Source organism: Ambystoma mexicanum, chromosome 10 (assembly GCF_040938575.1).
Source record: "Ambystoma mexicanum isolate Mex_15411 chromosome 10, UKY_AmexF1_1, whole genome shotgun sequence".
NCBI classification, from domain to species: domain Eukaryota; kingdom Metazoa; phylum Chordata; class Amphibia; order Caudata; family Ambystomatidae; genus Ambystoma; species Ambystoma mexicanum.
In genome coordinates this window covers 1,372,860,374-1,372,879,531 of record NC_090932.1, presented here as the reverse complement: position 1 = coordinate 1,372,879,531, position 19,158 = coordinate 1,372,860,374, and the positions used below count along the sequence as shown (strand labels likewise).

Below are 19,158 nucleotides of genomic sequence, written 5' to 3'. Positions count from 1 at the left end.
TCGACAGACCGAATGATTTAATAAACACAGGAACTGAGCAAATTGCACAGTACACTGGTTTGAACTATAGTACTTCTAAAGTACTAACTATGAGGGTCGACAAAATACAGAAATGTCTATTATGCAATGCAATAACTCATTATGAACTACCTACACTTACATATGATCTTTTCTTTTATCATAGATAGAAAAAGAATGTCTGCTACAATTACCCATGTCACTGCATACAACCACAGAAAGTCAAACAGTAAGTATATAATGATTGAACGCACACACACACCACAGTATAACGCACCCATTCAAGCAAACACCTGACCACAGACCACAATCCAAAATTTTTGCTTTCATGGGTATCTTATGCTGCAGTGCTTGTTGCAAAACCCTATAATCTTAACTGAATGGCCTGCCAAAACTCTGCAAACAGCCTCAACAAAGGAAGCAGTAAGTATATAATCATTGGACTCCCAAACACTGCAACATAACACAACCATGCAAAAGAACTCCTCACCAATAAATACAACCCAAAACGCCTACAATCTTCAATACCAACATTCTGAACACAATCCCCCACACAAACTAACACATGTCATTTCACTACCCTATAAACACTATTACACTACTGCCAATCATTACTCACATTTTTGAAAACATATCCCCTAAGTAGCCCACATACCACTGTCAAAAAGTTTGACAACATTGGTGTATTATGCTGCAGTGGTTGTGGCCAGGGCCTACAGTCTTGGGCGCAGGGCCGAAGGCATAATACTTCGGCCCAACCACTTCAGCATAGTACACCCATAGAAACAAACACCTAACAAATGACCACAACCCAAAAATATGACACATCCACCTAAAAACCTATCCTCTTCAATGAACATTCTAAAATAATACTTACAACCAACGCACAAACTCTTCAATACATATCCTCTTCACCCAATGCTCTACTAACGACCCAAAACCAACATCATAGTAAAGTAAAATAGCCAGTAGTATGCCCAGTGTTTAGTATGTCCGTGGACAACCGCGGACACCGCAAACACATCAAGGCCTTCTCCCACCTAAACAAATACAACATTTGACCCATCTCTTACTCCCCCACCCTCTCCAAGCACTCCTACACACCAACACACTCCCCAAAATTGGATTTATGCTCACTTCCACACTGTGCTGTCCGCGGATCCAATATGGCGGATGCATTGAAACAATGTGACGCGCCTCACTCTTCACCCCAACCAATCAGCGAACACGTCGCGTGTCCACGGACATGGCGCAAGTCGATTAGCCAATCATTGTTCTGTATGCGGAGCGAACAGGGAAGTGTGTCCGTGGAGCGGACATAGATATCACTAATTATTTTAGACCCACTTTCTGGTGGTTTTAAAAAAAGAAGTACTGGACGGATTTTCACCAAATTCACAAAAGCACATTTTCGGGACCAAGCCGCTGCTCCTGCCGCAAATTTGGTGAAAATCCGTCCAGCGGTTTGGGCTTTAGGCGTGAGCAAAAATTTTTCACCATTCAGTCTATGGGAAATAAATTAATTTTGGGACCCCCCTATAACTTTGCCCCCCTGGACCAAACCTCCCCAAACTGAGGATTCGTCCAGGGGAAGCGAAGTTATAAGCCGCCCAAAAAGTGCTCTTCCTATGGGTTTAGCAACTTAACCATAACTACATAACCACTACCGCAGGCCATGTAATAACTGTGTACACGTGTTGCAAACAACCCACATCTAACAAGAAATTATAATGTGAATCGAACGGCAGTTAAGAATTCATATATTAAGCTTACCCTACACTTGATCAATTGAAGCAATACACTAGTAGTGTCATAGTTAGGCAATAAGACCCAAGCCAGTGGGCCCTGCTGACAAGGGTCTCATTGCTACACCCGGAAACCCGGGGTGCTAACAGCAAAGTATTTTGTTTGAATGAACGGGACGCCTCATGGCGTCCCGTTCATTCAAACAAAATACTTGCTCAAGATGGCCTCTCTTCCATTTCCATGGCGGCTGGCAGGGACACAGAGCAGCAGCAATGCCGCTGCCCAACTTATCAGTTAAGTGATGCTAGGAAGGGACTGCAGAACCGAGGGGAAGGGAGGGGAGGGTAGGGGAAGTTGGTGGGGCAGGGGAAGCAGCCATCAGGCTGCTCGGAACACAGTCTGAGATCGTGGGATTCAGCCTGCGATCCGAGCAACCGGATCGTTTGTCTTCCCCTGCCCCGGCTGCTAATATCCGATAACATTATCTTGCACATTCCTAATTAGAACATGCCCATATCAGATTGCATTCTCTCACCTATTATTTCCATCGTAGCATGAGCTGGAGCTCCCCCTCAGCGGTGGGCTCTCTTCAGAGCTAATGGCGTGGTGAAACTCTTCTCTGGGGGAAATCCTGTGTGGCGCATCAGCCTCTTTCCGTCTACCGGCGCTACAGCGGACTCTCTGAGGAGTCACGCTGTTACATGCAAATGATCTTCTCTGCCTCTCCCCGGGGAAGGCGCGGGCAGCAACGACACTGCTGTCTCTGGCTGGGGAGAAGTGTCTGCCTTTTGCCCACTCCATTCAGTCCCCAACGATCTGGGGACACCTCCCCACTCTGTCAAGGTGTGGGGGGGTGCAGGCCTCAAGGTCCCAACCTGGTGGGTCAGAAGGTCTCAGAACGGCCACAACGGCGCCACTTCTGTTCAGGCCTACGCCGGACCCCGTGCTCAGGTCTCCTCTGCCTGGTTCCCGCATGCTGCTCGAGGGCAGGGCTTGCCCCGGGCCGACGTTCCTGGGCCGTATCTCTGCCCAACTCAGGCTCCGGATCTCAGGATCACTCGCAGCTGAAGCATTTTGGTGCTGCACACCGGGGGTGGCTGCTTCCAACAAACTGGTGTTCTCTGGGTGGGGGCAAGGGGGCTCTGATCTAAATTAGGCCCTGTGGGAGTGGAGCAGCAAAGATAAGTTACTGCATCTCTGCACCCCCTGGAGGCCAATCTTTATCTTTCTTTCTTGGTGGGCCTGCTAGTTATCCCTTCAGCCGCATGGACAGTTGATCATGCACACAAGGTTTACCATACCGCAATTGGTGACATTTTTCTGTATCCATTGGGGCTTGAGATCCAGGTCACATTGCTTGTCCTGTTCATGAGTGGACCGAGAACTAGGTGTATCTTGGCCTTTGGATTCTAACGGGCCCAGTGATGTACCTAAAAATCAACAACCATCATACTTATCAGTATGTGGGGGTTCACAGTTGGTTAATGACCATAAAGTCCATATTCAAATATCAATAGAAACTGGAAAATACTGTTTGTGGGAAGTTAGTTGGTTATCTAGAAGGTAGTTCACGCTTACCACCGTAATGATTGTGGTCAACGCTGAGATAACCGTGCAGGGGAGGTTGACCATGGCTGTCTTAACTGGATGCTGGTAGAAGGCCATTAGTACTGGATTCATTTTCTACTGTTTTCGGGGGCCTTGGAAGAGTGGTGTGGCATTTGCATGTTCAAATCCGAAAGCAGATTATGTGCTAACATCTGTAGTATTTTTCTATTCCTAATAGGGAAACAAGTGTTAAATATTCAACTCCGATATGCCGCTGATCTTGTGGTCTCCTACCCCATGGCCAACATACAGGCACTGTCCAAATTGGCACACCTCCACGAAGACCATGTTGCACTTAGGCTTACATCCCAAATAGAAAGGAATGGTTCCCCAGTAAGGTTTTAATCTGCATATTCACAGTAGTCATAGTACAAAACGTGAACTTGTGTAGAGAATTGCAGCAAGCCGACATCTACTGCGTTCAGTCCCTTCAACTAGATAATTGGCATGCTGGAATATCTTCTGACGTGACAATGTACATTGTATTATTCAAAAGCGAGATTGCATTTCAGACTTCCCGGTCACAGTAGACTGTCTTTCTGCAGGTTGTGGCAGGTAAGCATGAACCTGTGTCTTACGAGGCAACCCTGAATGCTTTCTAGCGCACATACCTGCCTCACGCGATGGGGGACATTGTCTGTGGACAGAAAAGGAGCAGCTCAGCTGGATTCCACCTTAAAGAATGAACATCACAAATAAGCCATTGTTATCCTGTGGTGTTTGAGAGGGGTCCCCTTCCTTGAGAGGTACATTTGTGTGGTACCCCAAGGAGAATCTTTCAAGTTGGTGAATGACAAGTTGTCGCGAGTTGGTTCCCAAATCGCTAAGCCATTTTGTCATCCATGGGCAGTAGCTGATATCGACAGATTTCCTGCTGCTGCAAAGGGAGACTAGGATCCTCATTCTCTCGATCTAGGAAAAGCAAATATCTTCTGAACCAGGAGAAGGGGACGGAGTGTTCCTTTCCTCAGACGATTTAGCGTAAACAACACATTTTAATTAATAGGCCTCAAGATGTTTTCTTTCACACAGCATTTGATCAAATATGAACAACCACAAACCCTGCTACATTATATACTTGTGGATGAGGCAATATCGTAGTCTTTGGCATGACCTAATGCAGAACGAGCATAGAACAAACATAGCCACGCTTTGGATAACAAGTTTCAATAAACCACTGATCTGCACAACACTTTTCTTGCAGACCCGGGAAAGCAATACAACTAACCTCCAGTGGTATAGAAATAAACCAACTTTATTTTACATGTTTCTCACCAATATCTGACTGGCTTTCATGAGTTCCAAATAAAACAGAATCCACAAGAACCACAGCTCAGACCTTCACATTAAATGTGTCCAGAAAATACTTGAATCCAAAAATACTTCGCATCTCCAACAGTAACACCATAAAGAAAACAGCATTTACACGCTGCTAGTGCTTACTTCCCAACTGTTCTGTAATCAGAGTAATTTCACTTCTAAAGGCTATCAAATCTTTCTATAGCAATTCAAAGAATCAACATAGGCGTTCATGATAGAGCGAGGCACAGTGCGTATTGGTACATAAAAACCACATTAATGATTTGTAATTCAAAGGCAGTATTGAAATAATTATTGTATTCATAAACCATCATGATATTCAAGCAAATTGTTACAGCTTACGACCCCTTTTCCCTCTTTCATATAACATGTACTGTGAGTTAGTCATCCTTTCGTCTCTAAAACTGGCAGTGCTCCTTCACTCCCTGTACGTTAATGGTGAACAGTTGCTCAACACTTGTAGATTTCTCATTTCAGCTTTATGCATGCAGATTAGTCCAATAAATCGTGGTTCTGCACTTATTTCTAACTACTAGATGTATCGAAATTGCAACTTGCTTTTCTCAAACCTTTAATCTTAATCACATTGAGCACTTGCTTTGTTCGTCTTTGACTTGCTTCACTGGCATTACCCTTAATCGGGTCTCTTGTCTAAATAAAATGAAACGCTCCCTCTCTGGTTTTCTATACTGACCAGAGTTCCTACCCAGAGACTCTAATAAAACTGCTCTCAAAAGCAAATCATAAGCTTGGCACTGCGCCTATCCCAAAAAGGCTGCTTCAGTTGACTGCACAGCACCTGGTTCTGATGCAACGTTGCAAAAATCAAGATGGTCAGTGTGTAAAGTGGCCCTTCCGTGTCTCAGCTGTCTCTGGGGTTTCCTTTGATTAGGGTTTGGTGAAACCACTTGCTCATGAATGAAGCCTACCTCCCCATAACTGTACCACATGTACTGAGAACAAGGAATACCTGCCTCAACACCTCAGTACTTGCAACACCTTTTTGTGGAAGGTATGTGATTTGGGATCACTCTGTCCCAGATCACCTAAATGGCAGCTCATGAGAGAGAGATGCCAACTTGGGGAAGATGGTAACTGATAAACGTACAATAAGAACGTCCCTCTATTTTTTATAGTGGTGCTTACGTTTCATTCCTTCTCTAGATGGCAAATATGTTGTACAACTCAGCCTAACTGTAAAAGATATCCGCCGAAATAAATCACTGCTATCTGTTTCAATGAAGATAATTTTATATTTTGGAGGAAAGGGTGCACTGGCACAGACGTTCGTATCCAGCTCTTTCGGATTCGAATGTTCTACACAATCACTGCTATTGTTGTGCGCCATCACTGCTGAAGTTATGAAATACCTACAAACGTACACGTACCTGAGAATAGAGAAACATATTTCAATATGTGCTGGGTGCCGAAATGCAAGATAATGTACTGCGCAAAGGTATATAGCTCATCTCAATAGAGATTAGATTTTCCCATGACACCTAGTGTAGGTCTTTTCTTTAGCAATCAAACATAATTTATTTATTTTATTAATTTATTTGTACAATTATAAAGCGCCCAAACCCCATAGGCATCTAGGCGCTGGAGCTTTAAGAACACGGTTGCAGTTGGAGCTTCATTAATACAATTACAGATGCAGTTACAATTAGCACGGTTACAATTTTGTGCTTCTTTTGGTACAGTTCCATTTGGTCAGTTTCAATTACGGTTAATCATTAACATGAGTTTATTAATAAACTCATAGGCAGGCATGCACAATGAGTTGCAGGCAGGCAGAAGCCTAGGGAAGGAGGGTAGGAGCCTGAATTGCTGATGGACTTCAGTGGCACGTGTTGGGACTCTAAACTGAATTGCTGCTAGGCTTTAGTGCTTATTGTTGGGAATCTAGGCTGAACAGGCAGGTTTTTAGCCTTTTTCGGAACTACCATAAGGAGGTGTCATTTCTCAGTTGTATGGGAGGGGTATTCCACAGTTTAACTGCAATTACTGGGAAGCTTGAGCCGCCTGCTATATCTTGATGTCACAATTAGGTTGGAATATGAAGAACGTGTTGGTTTGGGTTTTACTGGTCAGGTTGCTGAGGTAGGCCGGTGCCTGGTTGATGAGACATTTTTGTGTGAGGGTGAGGATTTTCAGTTTAATCCTATCTTGGACTGCGAGCCAGTGGATATTACCTCTAGTAGATGAAATGCGTCCATTCTTGGGTATATTCAATGCAGCTCTGATGGCATTATTTTATACTATTTGCAGTTTTCTGATGTTTCTGTTACTGGTACCTGCGAAAAGAGAGTTACAGTAATAATGTGCCTTAAGCGTTTCCTTTGGTATAGATCCATGTTTAATATCTTTATTGTTGACTTTTGAAACACCTTTATTTTACGCACTTAAAATAAAACTTTTAAATTGCCTATGTTTTTTGTTTTTTCAGACTCGTGCATCTTTGGATTATTGTCCTGTGTTTCTACGGAATGGTTAAGTATTATAATGGCTACAGAAGTAGAGATTCATTGTTCTCATACATCCATCGCAAGCCTACCTGAATTAAATGCCTTGACCAATGAGCCAACATCTAAAAGAACACACACCAGCCATCTTTCAGATTCAAGCCATAAGACCACTGGTATTTCAAGTAGTTCAAATTCATTAATTGCAGAAGAAATCCATGCATTTGGGAAAGGTTTAAAACCAATTACGCTGGCAGTTCAAGCAAAGCCAAGACTTTCACCAAAACCATTTACTAAGGATGCATCTTTAGATTGCGTTCGTAAACCTATCATGACTCCAAAACTTTTAGGCATACTCCGATCATCCCTTCCTGAAAAAGCTTCTCAACAGGACCCAGCTGATGCAGCATTACATACAAGTGCCTCTACGATAAAAGAAAAAAATGATCCAGAAAGTGACAGCACCTATGTGAGGTCTACAGCTAAACAAACGTTTTGTTCCAAACCTGAACCAAATAAGCCCTTTAAAACTACTGGTATTAGCCGGTCTAAATCATTGCGTCTCAACCAAGGAAACAAAGCTGAACTGAAACCCACTGGCTCATCGCAAGTCAAAGAATGGCAATCGCACCCCACGTTGGAGGTTGTTTCAAAGCAATCGCTGATTTCTAGAAAAGATGAGATCCTTCAAAAGGAAATGTCCAGCTCTGTAGATGCAGGACCATGTTTTGTAGAATCTCAAGACAACGAAGGACATGAGTTTTGCATGGTTCAGAAGACTGGTCTTCCAGTCCAGTTAAGAAAACCACAACGACTGGTGCCTGCACTTTTTCCTGAGCCACACGAAGGACAACAGCTACATAAATTAGAAAACAAAGAGGCAGCACCTCAGGCAAGTAGCTCAGATAAGCAGCTTATTCGAAAAACAAGACCTGTATCCATGGATATATCATCAAAATGTGAAGGTTTATCATCTATACTGTCAGTTTCTGCATCTTGCGAAACCAAAGAAAACCTACCTTTTTGGAATTCTTCCGCAATTAATTCTTTAGAAAAGCAAACTGTAATAGTACCCAAAAAGGAAGTTCCGTTCTCTGTTTCTGTCCGAGATTGCGTGGATCAAGATGAAGATGCTAGCTTATCTGGCCCGAGCGTAGATGCCTTTGATACAAAGAATACAACAAATATCACAAACAGTACCAGAAAAAGAAACTACAAGATGGACGGCAGACTAGTTAATGAGAAAGATAAAGAAATGGAAATGCTGCCCGCAGTTGCCACGCCAGAAAGAAATAAAGGTAGTCGAAGTGACAAACCTATGTTAGATGAAGTGTATGCATCTTTGGATCAAAGAGATCATGTTGGTGTAGTGGATGTGGAAACTTCTGAAAACTTCAAAGGAGAAAATCGAACTCCAGGTAGTACAATCAAAAAACGCATCAGTTTGCTTTTTTCTGTCAGTAGCACCCCCCCAGTAGACGCAAAATTGCAAACCAATGAGAAAGAGCAAGGTAACACCAGCATTCAACAAAGAATAAAAGAATTAACTGCAGAAAATGCTGATCAGAAGCTTGGGAGTACACAGCGGTCATTTCAGTCACGACCTCTCTCTGCTGATTTAACAAAGATGTAAGTACTGCAAGAAACGATATTTTAGAGCTTTATTGCAGCATGCATTTAGTGTGAGAGTTTTGAAAAAATCCGACATCACAAGATTTCAGGGTGTTGTTTTGGCCTTGCCATGAACACAGTTAAGTTTAATTATTCATACATGCTTTGATGTCCACAGGGGCATATGTCTGTCGTACTGGCACTAATAATTTCCAGTTGCAAGCTAATAGCTGCCCTAAAAAGTCACTTGCCACCTCAATTCTAAACCTAGATACAGCACATCATTTCTTAGTTGCCAAAAGTCAATTATCGCTAGCCAATGACTAGTGGCGAGTGCAAATTGTTAGCACTGTGAACAGTTGACTTACCTGTCTTTACCTGTTATAGCAATGCTAATGAATGCTAAAGATGGTGGTTCAACTGTGTTTATTAAGGTTTTGACGGGCCGTAGGCCATGCCTCTCTCCCTCGTCATGTACCAAACCTCCTCCCTAGCCCAAGCATCGTTAACACACGAGGTTGGTGCTTATGACGGTTGACCCTCTACTTTCTTTTTATTTTAAAAACGTTTATTGTTGGAGGTCAGTGTAACAGTGTTCACATTCTTTGGAATATACATTGATTCACATTCATATGGGGCATGCAGTTCTTAAAATATACAGTGACAAAATTAAAATTAAAACAGCAGACTTGGCATAGTAATCCATTCGGGCTAGGGCTCCAGCACCCTAGCAGCACAATAAAGGAACATGTTAGGTTGGTTGGCATTGCGCTAGGTAGACTTGGTATTCCCACCAAATGGGCCTCATTACACAGTAGGTGGTAGCCATGGTGCTATTAGCGCCATGGCTACCCCCTTAACGCTTTTTGGGTCCGTGTTCCCGGAATAGGGACTTCCCGGGTCATTCCGACCTTGGAGGACCCGGTAAGTCCCCATTCCGGGAAACATTCCCCATTCCCATTTGAGCACCCATAGGGCTCAATGGGAATGGGTAAGGAGCTAATAACGGTACCGCAATTTGCGGTAACGTTATTAGCTCTGAAGTCCCTTAGCGGGTCCCTTCCATAACGCCTGGTAAAACCAGGCGTTAGGGGAAGGACCCGTTAAGGGACCTCGTAGTAGGGCGGTAAGGGATTACCGGCACCGGTGCCCTTACCGGTGCCGGTAATCCCTTACCGCCTACCGTGTAATGAGGCCCAATGTCTTTAGGCTTAGACGTGCAAGGCAGCATATTAATATAGAGGTCCTCACATTTCTCGGCACAAGTTAAATCAAACATCCAGTCCTTTCCTAGCGGTGGTCCTGCATCTTTTTGCTTCTTCAGTGCTCAACGTTTGGCAATGAGGCACCCCATATTAATAAAGGACCTGATCCTCTTCTCGGGATATTCCCTCATACCCTGAACAAAACACTCAAGAGAGTATGGTAAAGTGTGATTAATGATTTCTGCTAAGGTATCTATCACATGTTTCCAAAACCCTTGCTTCTTATGGCAGCTTCACAACATGTGTAATTGGCCAGCCTCGTCAATTTGCATTCGGGGGACCGATCATCCGTCTTGGGGTAGATAGTCTACTAGTGGTGTAATGTAATCTGTTTAGTATCTTTTATATTGAAGTAGTTTGCATCTAGAATGTAACCATACAGTTTTAGTTAGAGAACACATCTTGCTCCACTGTTCATTGTAAACCTCGACCTCTCAGTCATCGGTCCACTGCTGCCTAGCAGAAGGCACCTGCCTTATCGATTTTTCTACAGTCGTTCTGTATAGTGTTGCCAGTATCCTACAGCACCAAGACGATTTGGAGATATACATCAGAAACTCATTATCCAGGGGTTCTGTGGGGTAGCCTTACCACCAATTGGAAACCGCAGCCTGAGGCCTATAGAATTTCAGAATTTCCGTCACTTTGCGTGTCCCTGGTTTAAGGTCTGCATAGTGAGAAACATCCATTCTGGGAATAAGTCGCCAAGTGCCTGATATCCCATTTCTTCCTATAGTCCCCGAACCGAGCCAATCCCACATGGGATTCAGCCCAGGGAAATCTCCACAAAGGCAGCCATTTATAGTTTGGGTGGACCACTCCAACTTTGCGAAAGATAGTCTGCCATGCCAAGATGGTGGTGCGCACTGGGTCGAATGGGCAGTCACCTGCGGACATAATGTCCAGGAGCAGAGTGTCGGTTTTATCAGCAGCCAGGCACTCAGTCGGATGTGGGGTTGGGGGAAACCTCACCTCCATACCAGAAGGATGCAAGTTGTGCCTGGGCAGCAAGCCAATAATACTCATAATTAGGTGCTGCAAACCCTTCCCTACCATACGGTAGTGCTAAAACCCACTTTTTCCAAAATGCACCCACGTGTCATAGGAACTGCTAAAGTGGTCCGTGAAGTTTGGCAAAGTAGTCCCTGCCAGGCCATAGAGGTACATTGATGAACAGGTATAGCAATTTAGGCAAAAGAATAATTTTCATCAATGCCAGCATACTGGCCAACAAGTTGGAACTTTCCTCCATCTCTTCCGTTTGTCCGAGACACATGTCTCATGAGCCATATAAATCAAGGAGAGAAGAGACCCTTTATCCCTCGATATCCAGACTCCCAAAATGTAACACTCTGGCGACCATCTCAAAGTATACTTTTCCCATGCCCTAGTCATGCTATAATTGAGGGGAAATATTTTGACTTACTGTATAGTTAATTGTGACTCCCAAGTGTACACCAAATTCAGTTATATCCTGCATCTTTGGGTCAAGATTAATGTGTGGGTCTCTGATAACGTCCGCATACAGGGAGATAACCTCCTGAGAACCGACCAATCTGATCCCCTTCTTGTGATCCTTCCTGATCATATCAGCTATGGGCTTGATGGCTAACGTGAACAATAATGGGGACAAGGGGCAACCCTGTCGAGTTCCCCTTTGCATGCTTAAAGGTTCAGACATTGTGAGTTGACGAAGACTCTGGCTGTGGATCGCAAATAGCGGTTGTTTAATGTAACTCATCACATTTTCCCTTAGCCCACATCTATCCAAGATTACTAACCGGTACTTCCACAAGACCATATCAAAGGCCTTCTGCTCGTCCAGTGTGACAGTGACATCAGACTTTTCCAGGGACAAGCGGGACATGATATTAAATAGACGGCAGAAGTTCAATGCAGTAGATTTACTCGGGACAAAACCCGCCTGATCACCATGGACCAGGTTCGGCATCTGGCGGATACCCCCATTTGCAATAATCTTAGCAAAGAGTTTGGTGTCTACATTAATTAACAACAAGGGTCTATATGACCCACATTCATTGGCCGGCTTAACCGGTTTGAGCAGAATCGTGATGGTGGCCTCACAGAGGGACTCGGGCTGGACGTAGTTGGTCATTGCCTCTTCCCATACACGTAGTAGGTGAGGGTCCAATATTGCCCCGTATGCTATGTAGAAACGAGCGGTCAGCGACGCTTTACCCCTAGGGAGGTCTTTGATAACTCCCATAAAGTCATCAATAGTAATTGGCATATTAATCTGCTCCCTAGCACTAGCCGAATGCCTGGATAGTGGAATATCTTCCAGTGATAAGAGTATAGCAAGCTCCCCCCGGGGTGGACTGGATCCATAAAAAACACCCAAACACATCCAGCATCTCCTGATCCGTGCATTTTCCACTCCCCCCGTTCATCTAATATCCCGTCGATCTGCGGCTGACTGTTTTCAGCACGTATCAGCCAAGCAAGCGTCCTCCCTGGGTGATCCATTTCCCCATAACACCTGGCAGGTGCATCCTCTAGGTCTTGGAGCTTAGATTTGCAACGCTATAAATCTCACATCTTATGGACCCCAAACTCTTTCAAGATAGCCATACCTCTAATATATACTTTGAAGGCCTGTCAAACCATGCCATGCAATGTGACCTCTGGAGTGTTGTGGGTGAAATAGGTGCGGATGTCCACCTCTGTCTGCCCTGAATACCATACCATTCCTATCTTTATTTTAACAGGAGAGTGGTCTGACAGCGTTTGGTGGGAGAATATCTCCTTTTTGTACTTTCCCACCAATTGTTGTGAAATTAATACAAGGCCAATGCGAGACGCCATGTCATGTACCGATGAGTAAAATGTGTACTGTCGGTTTATGGTTGCCTGATTCTCCAAAGACCCAAACCAAACTAACATGAACAAACAAGCACTTTTGCATGTGGAAGCTGTCGCTGAACTTATACCCACTCACGTTACGACTGCCCTCCACTGATTGCAAGGATAATTCCACATGGTCTCGCACTGCAGTCCCCTTCTACCAGGCTCCAAGAAGGGAAGGGCCGGCTTCCTCAGTACCCTCCCCTAATCATACAATGTAACAAAAGATTTGTGCACCCACTGGTCAGGCTCGGATCTTCACAAGTGGTGTCAGGCATTCGTTCCATTGTCTCGTTGCTCCTACGGGGGAGAGGGATGTTCCCCTCGATGTGTATCACCGCCTCATCCAGCATTGTGAAGAAAAGTGTCACCCTCCCACCCCCCATGTTGCAATAGCAGTCATGCTGGGAAGAGCATTGGATGCTGCACTGACCTATCCCTCAAGAGCTTCTTCACTCCAATTAATGATCTGCGCTCCATCTGGACTGCAATAGAAAAGTGTATGTGTATATATATTTCTGAGGCTTGTGGAATCTGCTTAGATAACATGCTGTGCATAGGCCGACATCTAGTGGAAGCTGCGGAGTATTACAGTTTGTTTTTCGAAACTCGAAAATGGGCGTCGACACAGGGCGTGCCAGTAATACTATCCTTAGTGTGACGTCCACTATACCCAAGATCCCTCACGCGTCTAGGATCCTCAGATTGTTTTTTTCCACCATACTGGTCGGAAGCATCTTGCGGAGTCCCCTGGCCTTAGCCATACTTTTGCTAAGATATTTAAAATATTAATTTATTGACATCCTTCCCCATCCCAATGTCGAACTTCGACACTCGACGCCGGCTGGAGAAGAAATCGACCGTCGGCTGCTGGACGACGGATTTGGGCCTCGGAAGGCCTCTGGCCTCGGCCCGGGCCTTGGAAGGCCTCTGGCCTCGGCCCGGGCCTTGGAAGGCCTCTGGCCTCGGCCCGGGCCTTGGAAGGCCTCTGGCCTCGGCCCTGCAAGTAGGGAGAGTGGGGGGTTGTACATACTCTACACTCTTGGTATATAGGTACACCTTATACATTTCCTACACTTAACAGCCTGCTGCCTCAAGGTGCGTATGGAGGGTACCCCTTTTCAATTCTGCCCCAAGTGCAATCGCAAATACCCTTGGGTCGACAGGCACGCCACGTGCAATCTCTGCTTGCCGAGGGACCACCCCGAAGCAAACTGCAGAGCGTGTAGTAAGTTTAAACCTAAGACACTTAAGGACCTTTCGACGAAGCGTTGGGCCCACCACGCCAGGCAGGCGGCCATGGCAGCGGAGGGCACCTTCAGCGGCGCCGTACTTTCGGACGGCGAGGGCATTACGGCGTCGAAAGACAGCCGAGCGCAAGTCCCCGACCTCGGAAGGTCGTCCGGCAGGGCGGCTATGGGGAAGACCCCCGGCGACACAAGCGCTTCACACGCTACACACACTAAACACACGAAGTCCAACCGAGACTCGACGACGTCGAGTTCTCGGAAAGAGGCACAAACAGAACGGTCCGATTCGGTGTCCTCTGGGCGCTCTCGGTCGAGATCGCCGCATGACTCCAGGCAATCATCCACTCTTGCCAAGAGTGCCTCGCTCCCTAGGCTAACAGAAGTTCGATCATCAGAAGACGAAGACGACTTCCACCCCCAGGCCGCGCTCCAGGAGTCGGAGCCTGCAGTCAAAATCAGCGAGGCCCCACGCTCGAAGGACAGGGACCCCACCCCCGATCCTCGACGCCAGGCGTCGAAAACTTCCGGAGCCACTAAAGGACAGGGAAAACATTTTTCCACTCACGGGGAGGGGGGAAAACAGCAGAAGAAGCAGCCCTTGCACTCTTCCACACCTGTGAAACACACCACTCCCCCTAAACAGACAGACAAAACCAGGTCTGTTGATATGTCTAAAACCAGTAAATCTACTCAAGATAAATCCCATAGACTTGCTGAGAGTCATTCCCAGTTCCAGAAAATGGTCGAGTGAAGACATAGATAGGGTCATGTCAAGGATGTCTTCTTTGGCAGATTTTTACGATAAAAATCCAGAACATTTCCTCTCGTATGATCCACAAGGGGCGACACCCTCAGGCTCTAATGATCCTATCCCCCCGAGTAAGAAGCCCCGGTTTGAAACACCGATGAGGTCTACAGACCCCTTCGAGGTACAACCATACTCAAGGTCATACTCGCTGTATCAGGGAGAGGCTTCCTTTGGTGAGGACCAAGAATTTGGCATGGTAGAAGAGCAAACTGGGACGGGCTACTATGGGGATGATGAGGACCAAGAAGAGGAAGAGGAAGACCCGGAAACATACAGAGTAGATTCCCCGGTAGAGAACGAAGCCCCGGTTACCGACTCCCCTGTCGATAACAACCCCTCCTAAACGAAGTTCTCGCACGCGCAGCAGAACACTTCCATATTGACACCCACGGTGTCCAGGAGGGAGAGGGACTTCACAGAGGAATTAGTGGGAGAAAGGAGGCCTGTTGCCCAGACCATCCCTATCCTTAAGTCCATTCAGCGAAGAATAGACCCGTCCCTGGTGAACCCGAACCTCACCAGAGCAGTCAATCCGAGGGTTGAAAAACTTTTCAGGGCAGCCCAGTCTGACCCTCTCTATATAAGAGGACATCTGAAGCCAGACTCCCTAGTTGTCACTAACACTCGTAAGAGGGCTGGAACACCCTTGTCATCGTCCGAAGCTCCTCCCGACAAGGAGAGCAAAAAACTATACGGTTTCGGCAGGAAAGTAGCCTCAACGTCCGCCTATCAAGCAAGGATTGCAAACTCCACCACCCTGTTGGCCAGCTACAACTGCCATCAGTGGGAAGAAGTCGCGGCACTCATAGCCTCTGCTCCTGAACCTTTAAAGGGCCAGTTAGCTCGGATTTCCGCAGAGGGTAGAGCCGTGTCTGGTTGCATTTTGAAAGCAACCTTCGACGCCGCGGACAACACAGGCAGATTGATAGCAGAAGGCACTGTTATCAAAAGACATGCGTGGTTACGGCAGTCTGGTTTTAAGGCAGAAACCCAGGCATCATTGTTCGACAAACCGGTGGAAACCGATCTGTTTGGTAAGGCGGTCGAAGACTCACTGAAGAATGCCAAGGACGAATACGAGACACTCAAGTCCCTTGGCCAGTTAACCAATAAACCCCCTAACCAGAGAGGGAATAGTAATTTTCGTCGCCCACGCGGCCAAAATACCCAGAGAGGATCTAACTATTCCCAGGGGCAGGGTACACAGTGGAACAACAACCAACAGTCTACCCAGGGTTACGGCAGGGGTAATAGGAGAGGTTGTGGTAAAGGCAGAGGCAGCCCCAGCAAGGGAGGCGGCACGCCTCCACCAAAGCAGTGACGCTCAGTTCAGGGTCCCTTCTCACGCAACCCCAGTAGGGGGACGCATTTCCAACTTCACCCAGGCTTGGGAAGGGATCACATCAGACAGATGGGTGCTGTCAACAGTATCCACAGGATATTGTATAGAACTACTGCAGCGTCCCCGGAACCGTCCTCCACGACAAAGAGTACACTCTTTAGAACATCAGAAGATTCTCCTTGAGGAGATCGCCATTCTGCTAGAAAAGAACGCGATAGAACTCGTCCCGGGACACCAGGTAAACAAGGGTATTTATTCAACTTACTTCCTTGTGCCAAAGAAAGATTTGACAATGCGCCCAGTATTGGACTTACGGCCTGCCAACAAGTATGTCAAGCCCCAAAAGTTTCATATGACCACGCTACAAGAGGTAATACTTGCGCTTCAAGGTGGACAGTCGACACTACCAATTCAAGGTACTGCCCTTCGGGATAGCTTCAGCACCAAGGGTATTCACCAAGGTACTGGCGGTGGCGGCTGTACACCTACGCAGGGAGGCAATCCCAGTGTACCCTTATCTGGACGACTGGCTCATAACGGGGGAAACCCCAGGAATTTGCAGGACAAACATTCAAAGGACTATCGACCTCCTCCACGAGTTAGGCTTCTCAATCAACGAGAAAAAGTCAAGCCTGGTGCCAAGCCCCTCCAAACAGTTCCTAGGAGCAATCCTAGATACTCAAGAGGGGTTGACCTTTCCTTCAGAAGAAAGAATTCCGAATATACTACTGCAAATTCCGCATTATCAGTCCGGTCAACAAATAACGGTACGCAAAGCAATGCGTTTACTGGGCATGATGGCGTCATGTATTTACCTGGTCCCCCATGCGCGCCTGCGCATGCGTCCCATGTAGGAATGGTTGGCGAAACAGTGGTCTCAGGCAAGTGGACAGTGGGACGATCTAGTGGTCGTTTCGCCAACACTAGTACAAAGCCTTCACTGGTGGACAAGAGAGAATCTCGCACAGGGGAAACCCTTTTACGATCCCGAGGTACAGGCAGTAGTCACTACCGATGCATGTCTGACGGGGTGGGGAGCTCACCATCTCCACCACACAGCTCAGGGTCTCTGGTCTCCCTCAGTGGCCAAGAACCACATCAATCTGCTAGAGCTTCTGGCAGTATTCAGAGCGCTTCAAGCGTTCAAACCCCACCTATTAAACCTGTCAGTGCAAATCCGGACGGACAGCACAACAGCCATGTTCTACCTGAACAAGCAAGGAGGGACTTGTTCGCCAAATCTGTCCAAGCTTGCACAGAAAATATGGATATGGGCACTCAGACGGAACATCTTCCTGTCATCACAACATGTTCCAGGGGAGCTCAATTCCCTAGCGGATGCTCTGAGCAGAGACTCCCTCCCAAAGGAACATGAATGGGTTCTACACAGAGAGGTCGTAGAAGATATCTTCTCTCAGTGGGGTTTCCCCACTATAGACTTATTCGGCACAAGCGAAAACAGACAATGCCGGAGGATTTGCATCCAGGTTCCCCCAACCAGACTCCCAGGGGAACGCCCTGTGGATGAACTGGTCAGGGATGTTTGCGTACGCTTTTCCACCAACTCCTCTCATCAGGAAAGTGGTGAACAAGATGAACAGAGAGTCGATGACGCTCGTCCTAGTTGCTCCCATGTGGGCAAGACAACCGTGGTTCCCACACCTACGCAGGATGGCGGTGTGCGAGCCCATCAAACTTCCAGCCTTGTACAACCTACTGTCCCAGCACCAAGGTCAAACAGTGCACCAGCAACCCAACTCAATGAACCTGGCAGCATGGCTCATGAGGTCATAGAGTTTGGACATCTCAATTTGCCTCAGAAGTGTATGGACATCCTAAAGGAATCTAGGAAACCAAACACAAGGCACTGTTACTTTGACAACTGGAAGAGGTTTGTTATCTGGTGCCAGAGTAGACAAATCAACCCTGTTGATTGTACTCCTTCCACTATTGTTACATATATGCTCCACCTGCTAGATGCAGGACTGGTTTTTAACTCACTGAAAGTACACCTGGCAGCCCTGTCGGCATACCCCACTTCCCATAGCAAGATCTCGTGGTGGAAAGTACCAGTAGTTAAAGCCTTCATGGAAGGAGTAAAGCGACTTCACCCTCCTATTTCAAACTGTCAGTGCAGGATCCCTTCTTTACTGTCCATAAAGACAAACTGGTTTTACGCACACACCCTAGGTTCTCACCTAAGTTTATATCAAAATTCCATGTAAACCAGTCCATCAAGCTTCCGGCTTCCTTCCAGGACCCGCAAAGCTCGGCTGAGGTGAAACTACACACCCTAGATGTGCGTAGGGCGGTCCTCTACTATGTAAATAAAACCAGACCGCTAAGAAAAACAGATCAACTGTTTGTCTCCGTAGCTACAGGCAGAGAGGGGGATCGCGTCTCTAAAGGTGCCATCTCGAAGTGGATTATTAACTGTATCCAGCTGTGTTACTCACTCTCTGAAAGAACTCTGCCTTTCACGCCAAGAGCCCACTCTACTAGAGGCATTGGGGCCACTCTGGCTTTCATTGCAAATGTACCCCTTGACACCATTTGCAAAGCAGCTTCTTGGAGCTCTATTCACACCTTTACTCAGCATTACTGCATTGACACCCATTCCAAGGCAGATACACAAGTGGGACAAGCGGTTCTAAGACACTTATTTGCTCATGACCCTTCTCGCATCCCACCTCCTTCTTCAGGTACTGCTCGCTAATCTATGCACAGCATGTGATCTAAGCAGATTCCACAAGCCTCAGAAGGGATACATTACTCACCCTAATCGTATTTCTGATGCTTGTATCTGCTTAGATTCACATGCGACCCACCCTTCCTCCCCTCTGAGAGAAGGCGCATGGTTGCT

At 46.4% G+C, this 19,158-nt stretch overlaps 1 protein-coding gene across 3 annotated transcripts in view; it reads left to right on the top strand.

Annotated features, from left to right (window-relative positions):
- Nucleotides 1–19,158, top strand: part of KIAA1671 (KIAA1671 ortholog) — a 1,398,419-nt gene that overhangs the window by 470,791 nt on the left and 908,470 nt on the right. For all 3 annotated transcript variants that reach the window (XM_069619385.1, XM_069619384.1, XM_069619386.1), the window contains one exon: nt 7,139–8,783. In XM_069619385.1, the coding sequence (XP_069475486.1) occupies nt 7,195–8,783 (1,589 nt within the window). In that variant the 5' untranslated portion in view covers nt 7,139–7,194. The remainder of the gene's footprint in view (nt 1–7,138; nt 8,784–19,158) is intronic.